The sequence below is a fragment of the Colletotrichum aenigma genome (genome assembly GCF_013390185.1).
Source record: "Colletotrichum aenigma strain Cg56 chromosome Unknown KSG_Cg56_contig10, whole genome shotgun sequence".
Taxonomy (NCBI): domain Eukaryota; kingdom Fungi; phylum Ascomycota; class Sordariomycetes; order Glomerellales; family Glomerellaceae; genus Colletotrichum; species Colletotrichum aenigma.
Window position 1 is genome coordinate 331,373 of NW_023500916.1, and position 9,835 is coordinate 341,207.

At 54.4% G+C, this 9,835-nt stretch overlaps 2 protein-coding genes across 2 annotated transcripts; both read right to left on the minus strand.

Annotated features, from left to right (window-relative positions):
• Nucleotides 1–1,401: 1,401 nt before the first annotated feature.
• Nucleotides 1,402–3,397, minus strand: CGCA056_v013945 (uncharacterized protein; the record flags this gene model as incomplete). The annotated part of the gene is made up of 4 exons (XM_037329187.1): nucleotides 1,402–2,193; nucleotides 2,245–2,648; nucleotides 2,706–2,907; nucleotides 3,029–3,397. The coding sequence occupies 4 exons, from the start codon at nucleotides 3,395–3,397 to the stop codon at nucleotides 1,402–1,404; spliced, it is 1,767 nt and encodes a 588-aa protein (XP_037171737.1).
• Nucleotides 3,398–4,230: 833 nt separating this feature from the next.
• ZRA1-3 (ZEB2-regulated ABC transporter 1) lies at nucleotides 4,231–8,990 on the minus strand (the record flags this gene model as incomplete). Its single annotated transcript, XM_037329188.1, has 3 exons — nucleotides 4,231–7,038; nucleotides 7,088–8,127; nucleotides 8,261–8,990. The coding sequence occupies 3 exons, from the start codon at nucleotides 8,988–8,990 to the stop codon at nucleotides 4,231–4,233; spliced, it is 4,578 nt and encodes a 1,525-aa protein (XP_037172013.1).
• Between the last annotated feature and the right edge of the window lie 845 nt (nucleotides 8,991–9,835).

Here is a 9,835-nt window from a genome sequence, read left to right on the forward strand (position 1 = left end):
GAGCGCTCTGTTGGCTCTTGATGTTCGGGCCAAATGGCTAAGAGGCTTTCAGATGAGTTAGACAGGTTTGCGATAACCGGGGTCGATAGGACTTACACAATTCGAAGACCCCAGAGTAGTCTTTGTTCATTGCCATGTGAAAGCTGGCGGCGTCGTGGTACGCCTCCCAGATATCGATGCATAACTTGATGCATGTCAACTTTCCAAGGTCGATGATCTGGTCAATTTCCATCGTGGGCCGGCCTTCGAGTGTGGCGGTGGTTCGCGAGCCAGGGAGATCAACAGCTTCAGGGTCTCCGCGGCCTCTCCAGTTGTTCTTGAGAGAGTATACGAGCTTATTTCTTGCCCAGTAAGCGACGAGTTCGTTGTTCGCCTTTCGTCCGCGGTAGACCTCAATCGAGTCCCAGCGGCTACTGCATTCGCCCTTCAGTCGACCGAGAGTGCTTCCAGGAAGCTTTCTATAGCTGATGTTAGAGGCGAATGCTATGCCTCGTGAGTCGCAGAGGGGGAAGCACAGATCTTGTCTTCGCCGGTGAGCTTTCGCCTTGATGAACACATCAGCGCCGCGAGAACGCCAGGCAGGTACGGGAGCCATGGATCCATCAGCCTTCCGCTTTCGAGAACTCGGGGTATCCTCGTCGAGAACGCCAATCTTGACGATGCCATCCGTGGCTTTGCTCTCGCCGGGACTGGTGGGCTTGGGGATCGGGGAGTCGGTATCCCAGCCGTCGAAAACCAGTGCCCAGATCTTCTGCCGTGCAGCTTCCTTCTTCTCCTGCGAGTCGAGGGCGCCCATTCGGTTGCATTGATGTAGGCGGGGAAGCCAATCGTCGGGTATGCTCTTCTCCTCTGGCGTGAGGTCGTCATATGTCTTGATCAGCCACCGAGGGCCAGCTTGTTGCGACTCCTCCTCGAAGGTATTCTGAAGTTGTCGAAGCATCTCACAAACGTGCGATAGGTTGAGAGGAGGCATTTTCGGGTTCTCTTGTAGCTTGAGTTAGGTGTCTTCGTAAAATGCGAGCGAGAGGTAGATATCCAGGTAGAAATTGAGGAGAATCGTCGCCAGCGTGTCTTATAGCTGATATAGAGTTAAAGTAGGAGCCGTGTGTTTCCTCAGAGATGAAAGGTGGCGGTGAAAGATATTCGCTGGCTGACTTTGTAAAATTGGGGGTTTTATAGATGGGAGATTGTGGGTTTGGAGAGTTGGGCAGGCGGCGGTTGACGAGGTGAGATTTTCAGAGCTCCCTGGGGAAGGAGGCACGGCGCAATATTTTCAGGGAAGGAGCTCGGGGGGAAAGATTGGCAAGTACAAATTATTCGGGTTATTCACATGGAAGTTATTCCAATCTGGCTTCGAGACCGGAGGGGTCGCGACTCGAATCCTAGCCTCCTTTCCCTCCCTCACTCATCTGAATCATACCTATAGTTGTCATCATCCATGTAAAGATCCTCGCCCATGTCGGATATATCCCCATCAACACTTTGATAGTCTTCGGCTTCATCAACCGCCGATTGTCTCGTTCCCTCACTGTCATTGCCATGATCGTCGTCGTCGTCCATGTATTCGGCGGCGCCCAGGAGGGACGCCATCACAGCAAGTTTGTCGCGTAGATCGAGCAGAATTGGATCAGGGCGCAACTCTGGATCTTCCGCATACACTTTGAACGTGCTTCCATCTTGAAAATGTTGCTGTGTAGCCGTACAGACCAGGTCCACCCCCTCGGGTCCGCTGAAGATGGTGTTCTCGTCGGAGACACTCGATTCCTCCAAGACGCTCGGCTTTTGCGTCAAATCAAAGAGTACGTCCGCAGGGGTCACCGTGAGATCATTCTCCCACCTGTATCGTGCTGGGGCTCTCGTCCTGTTCCTCAGCTCCGAGTCGTGGAGATAATGAAGTGCCAGATTGACTTCGTTCTCGTTGAATGATTTGACTCTTAGCGTGATCTTGCACTGGTCCCACATGGTGCGTACGCCTTCATCGAGAGCGATGAGATTCGCTGGGCTTTCCAGAAAGCCCGAGCGTAGAGCATCCTGATACTCCTGAATCTTCTGTTTTCCGAACAGGAACGCAAGACACTCTATCTTTCGGGCACAAACTCCCGCGTGCTCAATTTTCTTCTGCGGGTAGGCGTGGGCCACCTCGTTGTGTTCTGTACCCAGTGCACGACACTTGTAGTCGTCTCGTTCGTGAGCCTGGAGTCGGTCAGCAACCACATCGCCATTAGATATTACTTTTCTGCTTACAATGTCTCGGCTTGTCGCGCTCCGGGGGCGATTGAGACTGGGAGATTTGGTACTCGACCCTCCCGGGCTGTCTCTTGTGCTGCCTCTTGGGCCGCTGCCACTCGTAGTGCCCCTTTTCTGAACCATGGTTGGGGTAGTTGGGCCCGATGGGTTTCTTGAAAGAGGGCTCTTGGTAGAAGCAATAGAGCCTTTTCCTGTCGTCGGGGAAGCAGGACCGGGGGGATTCTGCGGGGTCTGTGGCTCGTTTTGCAAATCCATAGCTGGAGAGCCTAGGGAAAGTTCCTGAGGCGGATCTGCAGATGCTAGCGACATACGGGAGCTGAGACCAGGAGTGGCAGTACGAAGACTATTGGAGGAGGACGCGACTTGTGGGGTTTGGGGATTGTCATATTTGCGGTTGTTGACTGTGAAAACGGGGTTTGTTAGTCCCTTTCCATGGTCAGTGGTTTCATTGTGCTTACCAATGTCCATCACGTCAGGCAAGTCATCCGAAATGGCGAGAAACAGGTTGCGAATATCGAACCATCTGATTTCATGGCGGCTGATCTTGCGACTGAATTCTTGCAGACTATTGAAGGGAGTGACCCAAAGGGCGGACCATAACGCCTTGGAGAAGTATTTCTTTTCAAGTTTGGAGAACCTGGTGGTAGGTGTGATTGGAATCTGGACCGGATACTCAGCCTCCTGGATCTGCTCCAGGATCCTCCGTCTAGCTGAGATATTGTCGAGAAAGGAAATATGGTTCGCCATCGGTCGCCATCGGGATGCCTTCTCGCTCGATTACCTGCCGGGGCGCTTCGTGGATTGCTTTGATCTCCTGCAGATGCGCTTGATTCATGTTGGGGTCTTGGAATGACGTCAACACAGCGTCCATTGCCTCAAGCTTCTCGCCCTGCAAAAGTTCTGTGGAGTCTGCAAATTGTCGAACGAAGCGTTGGACCAGATCCAGTCTCCTTTCCGACTGATCGCCGGCGGAGAATAGATCCAACAAGGCGTGCAGGACCTGACACTTTTCGTCCTTGAGACCGTCATCTGTTCCGTCCGCCACGAGGTCATGAACGCGCTTGATGATGCTGTTTCTGAAGTCGCGCGACATACCGACGGGCTTGGGTGTGGGTTGTGGCAGGTCCGGGGGTGGAGGGAATCGCTCCATATCGAGTTGCTTCTCTTGAAAGTAAGTCAGTGGCGTCAATCTGATTTTACAGACGACAACGGAGGCTGAGAGAGCAAACCGCACGAACTGGCGGTTGCCGAAAAGAAAAAAATAAAGAGAAAACAGCGCGGTTCTGTGTCGTGTTGAGAAGCGGCAAACGGATCGGTAGAGGGAAGGGGAAGGAGGGAAGGGGCAAAAATCACTTGAAAATTGCCACTGACGGTAAGGGGTTCACCTACCTCACACGTAACCAAGACCACAGGACAAACACCCTAAAAGCGAGAGAACTGATTAGGCTTTTTCGCCAAAAAGGGTTGTGGGAGAAACAGAGAGGTTGTCTGGTGGAAGTGTACGATGTGGTTTGTGCTCACCTTGTCTCCAGCTGGCGGTGGCGGTGCACGGTCCCTGATGCCCAGAGTGGACCCACTTATGATCGGTGGCAGGGCAGTTAGGTAGGCAGGCACTTCCAACGCAAGAGACGAGCAGGCATGACGATGATCTCTAGGATACTTATCTATTAAGAGTAAATAAAAAAGGGGTATGTATCATATCTACTTGAGAGCCAGAGGACATTTAAATACACGAAAAGTGCTCATCATTAGCACCATGAGACACATGACTGCTGAGGCCCATGGCTTCGGGGCCGATCTAGGTGGCCCAGGCCTCCCTCCGGGTTTGCACCCGAGCTCTCCTCTCTAAACAGCTCGCTCATACGTATCCACCCGTAATCCTCCACGTCAAGGTATCTCGACGTTTCTTTTTCATTTTCTTTTTTCGTTCGTTTCCTTCGTGCAAAGAACTTTTGGGTGAGCAAGATGACCACGAGTGGTACCTTACTCGGTCTTCTTCTTGCCAAAGAGGCCGCCCTTCTTGGGCACTCTTGCCAGCCAGTACAGGCCGAGCGCGGCGAAGACGTTGAAGATGATGTAGACCCAGGCAATGCCAAAGTTCCTCCAGCGGTCGGCGTAGTCGCTCTTGACGCCAGCAAGGAAGTAGTTGGTGTCCTTGATGGTGCAGAACTGGCAGTCGGTAGTGGCGTTGGGGTCCTTGAGATAACCACCCATCACTCCCATATATGCTTGCATGTACTGCTCACACGTCTGCGCAGAAGGAGGGTCGAAGTGCAAGTACTCGTTGGCAGCGCAAACCACTTCGGTGTTGGCGACGGCCGTCGACAGCATGCCTGACACGATATACGTAAAAGGCGATACACGATACATGAAGATCCAGAAGCGAGGGATGGAGTCGGGGTTGGCGAGGACACCGCAGAAGATCAGGCAAAGCATGAAGAGCAAGTTGGCGATGTTGCCTCCAGCCTCCGCAGTCTCGAAACCAGCGATGATGAAGTCGGTAAAGGTCGAGGTAAACAACAGGAAGACCAGCAGGTACAGGAACATCAGCGCACCACGCTCCGTAACCTGGTCGGCAGGAATAGCGTTGTTGTAGAGACCGACGGGGTAGTACCAGCAGAAGTACATGATCGCAGCCATCAAGGTGTTCCATGGCAGTTCGACAATGATCTGGCTGAGCATGAAGACCTTCCAGCCGTAGACCTTGGATGGACGCTCGCGCACCTCATACAAGGACCGTTGGATAACAAAGTGAGGCATGGTCTGCTGGACAAGTTGGCCGAAGACGGTGAGCAGGTTGAAAATGGCGAACATCTGGTTCTGAAGACCTTGCTGTGTGTTGGGAGCCTTGAAAAAGACGAAACCGATAAAAGCAGCAACCAGGGTGCACAGAGCAGCCTTGGCATAGATGTAAGACGGGGTTCTCCAGTACTGTTGGAAGACACGGTGGGTAACCTCCCTGAGCTGGCCGAAGAAGGGAGCGGCAAACTCGCGATAGCTGGCCTTGTCCTGGGTAGCAGGGGTCTGAACACCGCGCTCATCCTTAAGACGCTGCAATTCCTTCTTGACATCGCCGTATTCGGCGCTGTTGCGCCAAGCCTGGTGCCAGTCGACATCGGTGTGGGAGCCAGGGGCAGCACCAATAACCTCCAACATCCATTCGGCAGGGTTGGCGTCAGCAGGGCAGGGGAAACCACCGTTGCGCTCGAAGTACGAGGTCATGACCTTGGAGTTCTCGCCAATGTCGCCGAAGTAGACAGTCTTGCCGCCCTTGGCCAGGAAGAGGAGACGATCGAAGCGCTGGAAGAGCATGGCAGAAGGCTGGTGAATGGTGCAAAGAATAGCCTGACCGCTCTTGGTAAGCTTCTCTAAAAGATCGAGAATGGCCCAGGAAGTCTGCGAGTCCAGACCAGAGGTAGGCTCATCGACAAAGAGCAGCAGAGGAGGCTTAGCGACAAGCTCGACACCAATGGTCAAACGCTTACGCTGTTCGACGTTTAGACCTTCACCAGGAACACCGACAACAGCATCAGCGTATTCATCCATATCCAACAGCTTAATAACCTCCTCGACGTAGTCAAGCTTCTCTTGTCTAGGAACGTGGGCGGGTTGACGGAGGAGGGCGGAGAAATTGAGGGCTTCGCGGACGGTAGTCGTTTGCAAGTGCAGATCCTGTTGCTGAACGTAACCGGTCTTGCGCTGGAAGGATGTGTCACGGTGATAGCCGTCGACCAACATCTCACCAGTGATGACACCCATGGAGGTGCGGTCGGCCAAACAATCCAGAAGCGTAGTCTTACCAGCACCAGACACACCCATAAGAGCAGTCAGGGTACCAGGCTTGACCCAACCGTCGACATGGTCCAAGATGCGTCTCGTCTCCTTCTTGATTTGAACCTCGTAGCAGACATCGTTCCAGTGGAAGGTGGACTTTTGCTCCTCGATGAGACCATCGTTCTTCTCGGAGACGCGGGCGCGGTCGGCGGTGGTGACGGGACCCACGCGGATGTCTTCGGGGTCGTCTGAATGCTTCTCCTTGAAGGCGGCGGGCTTGTGTCCACGACGGAAAACAAGGACCTCGCCCTTTGACTTTTTCTCAGAAACCAACTCCGCAGTGACCATGTAGGTCATCAGGAAGAACAGCATGAAAGCGATCAAAATGCCAAAGTTGCGCCAGCGGTGGCCGTACTCGTACCGGAATCCGGAGCCAACGTAGTCGTCGCCATTGACAACATCAAGTCCAGCGACCGACCCGATGGCGCTGCAGACACGCTCAGTCGGCGAAAGATTCGTGTAGCTGGAGCCGAGGACTTCAGGAATCGCTCGAGGGACGAAGCTAGACCCGGAGCAGGTAAAGTTGCGGCCGTGGAACTCGTTCACAATGAGCGACTCGAAAGAGTAGGCGAGAGGGTCGAGGTAGTTGAGCCAGCGGCACCAATCCAGCATGTAATCGATGGGGATGACGAAACCAGTGAATATGACGAGGTCCAAGATGAGAATGGCGGCGGGAACCATGGCCTGGGAGAGCGTGCGGGACGAAGAAGCGATCGTACGGAAGATCATGGACATGGTCAAGACCGTGAAGAATGAGATCAGGAGGAAGAAAAAGAAGGCTCCAGGTTCGCGCCGCAAGTTCGTCATGAAGTAGAGTACCAGATTGAACACTAGCGTATTCGAGATCTTATAGGGCATGTCGCACAGCATGGATGCAACAGCCTCGGCCGAGGGGTGGTACAGAGCATAACGGGAGTGCTTTTCGACGATGGGACGTTGGGCGTACAGGGTGAGAATCTGAGATGGTCAGAATTGAAGGTAGAATGGAGACCAGAGGGGAACCTACCTCGAGGGCACTGGAGAAGGCATTCATGAGCAGGGCGAAGAACAGGAGGGCACCACGTTGGAAGAAGCTGTTAGTATCAGGTTGCAGGTTGTAGAAAACACTTCCAATAATGAGACCCATGACAACGTTTCCGATGAGAGAGCCGACGGTGATACTGGGGTCACCGATCAGACGTCTCCATCCACGCCACAAGCAGAGCTGGATCTGCTGAACGTAGGAGAGGGTGAAGGGAGACTTGGCACGCTGACCCTTTGCTTGCTGGGCCTTCTTGGAGGCACGGAAAGCCTCAGCATCGGGACCGTTGAGCGGGTGAGTCTGCTTGTACTCCTCAATCTCAGCCTGGAGGGCCTTGTAGTTGGCACTGTTCTTCCAGCAAGTGGCAAACTCATCGGGCGTGCGGGGGGCGCGGTCTTCCCAGCCCTTGCGAACGTGACGCTCCTGGGGAGAAGTCATGGACGTCAAGAAGTCGGGAGTAGTGGCACGGGCAGGGCAGTCGTAGCCAAGGTCGATGAAATACTGCCTCGCCTCGTTGGCCTTGCCGTAGAAGATTTGGCGTCCCTCGTACAACACGACGACCTTGTCGAACAAGTCGTAGGCGCTCTGAGGGGCCTGGTAGATGGACACACAGGCAGTGCTGTCAAAGAGCTCGGTTTGCAGGCGAAGGGTCTTGCAGAATTCGATGGCGTTGGCGGAATCCAGTCCACGGGTACTGTTATCCCAGCATTGAAGGGGTGCACCAGAGAGAGCGGCCTCAGCAATGGTTACACGCTTGCGCTCACCACCGGACACACCACGAATGTACTCGTTACCGACGCGGGTGTTGACAGTGTGAGAAATACCGAACATGGCCATGACGACATCCCTCAAGTGGTTGGCGAAGGTGTTCTTGTCAATTCCCTCGGGCAGGTGACGGGGCTGACGAGCGCGGGCGGCGAAGGTCAGAGTATCACCAACAGACAGCTGGGGGAAGTGGACGTCGACCTCAGCCGTGTAGATGGCCTCACCACGGTGGTTCGTGTGCATCTCCTTGGCGGTCATTCCTGCAAACTGTCAGCGCCGTCCGGCTTACACGGTTGTTACACGAGGTGGCTTTCCGTGTCTTGCAGGTGAGATCTCACACCGCCAGCCACATCGAGCCCCTGTTCCTCCCGTTTCGAGGATTCAGCCACTTACCCTGGTAGTTGAAGTAGGAGCTGTCGTCGGTGTAGAGTCCATTTGTTTCACCGGCAATCGTCTTCAGGAACGTCGAGCAACCAGAGCCAGGCGGGCCCAAAACGACCAACATCTCACCCTTGCGCACGAGACCGTCGAAGTTGCGCAGGATGTCGATTCTCGTCTTTCCACCACCGGTGAACTTGCGCACAAGGCCAGCTGCACTCAGCCACACGTTGCCGACATCCTTCTGGTAATCCGTCGCCTGACCGTAACCGTAGACGTTAAGGTTTTGGAACGCAACACCAGACGTGCGGAAAGAAGCGCCGTGCGACTGGACGAGGTCGACCATGGCGCGAGCCCAGGCGCGGCCATGAAAGTTCTCTGAGTTGGGGTTGAGAGGTGAGTTCCCGTCGGCGAAGAAGGGGTTTCCACCAACGGTGCCTGTTGCAGAGGCATGGGAATAGCGCTTGGCGAGGGACTGCACCAGCGAGTGGCGGCGTTCCATCTCGGAATCCTCATCGTCCTCGGCGGAGATTCTGTCGCTGTCGTTGGGGGTGGAGGGCTTCTTGACGTCGGAAGCAGAGACAGCAACCTCGGTGAGAGAGGTGGCGGCGGTGTCGACGGTGTTCTGGTTTGCACCAGCAAGGTCCTCCTCTTCGTGGTGGCCACTGCGCGAGCTGATGGGGACTCCAGCAGTCTGCGCCGTGCTGTCATAGTTTGGAATGGACGCCATCCCGGCAAAAGCCATGTTGGCTAGCTGTGATCAGGACGGTTTGCGCTTGTTGAAGGTGCCGGTTAAAAAGCGGGCGTACAAGAACCACCCGCTCGGCTCTGATGTGGTGATATTCGGGAGGTGTTTCTCCTCGATGTCGCTCTCTAGCGGCGGGTATCTTGGTGATGCTGTGTGGGTGATTAAATACTAAACGAATCGTCTAGCTAAAGACGACGCGGTAGGGTGTATTAAGGACCGTCGGTAGTAAGTATTAATCAAGACGGATGTCGAAGGGCAGAGAGAAGAGAGAGGAGACATCGATAACGGGCGGAAAGGGAAGGGGAGGTAGAAGTAAGGTCGACGAACGAGGCGCGGGAGGGTTGCGAGAATAAAAAAGAAAGATCCCAGCAGCTCGGGGTGACCAGGATCCAGCAGCAACGGGCAATGGAAGGAGGTACCTCTCTTTCTTTGCACCTACGCAAAGGGGAAGGGGCACAAAAAGATGGGACGGGACTGGAGCTGCTGCTGATGGTGCCCAGGTACTGGTGGTGCTGCTGCTGGTGCTGCTGCTGGTGCTGGAGGTGGTGTGTGGACAGGGCAGGCAAATGAGAAGCCGGCGGAAACAAAAGAATAACAAGAAAAAAACAAATAAAAATAAAATAATCCCGTTATTCTTTGGCAGCAGAAGCAGCCCAGATGTCAGAAAATCCACCTCGAAACGTCCCGAAATGGATGTCCGCCAGGTGCAGGGACCACGATGCTTGGGATACGTACCGGGTGCCCCACCTGCTTTTGATGGGAAAAAAAGATACGCAGCCCGCAGCACTAAGCGAGAAGCGAGGAGGTACGTACCTCAAAGTACGACCGCCGCAGTCAGCAGT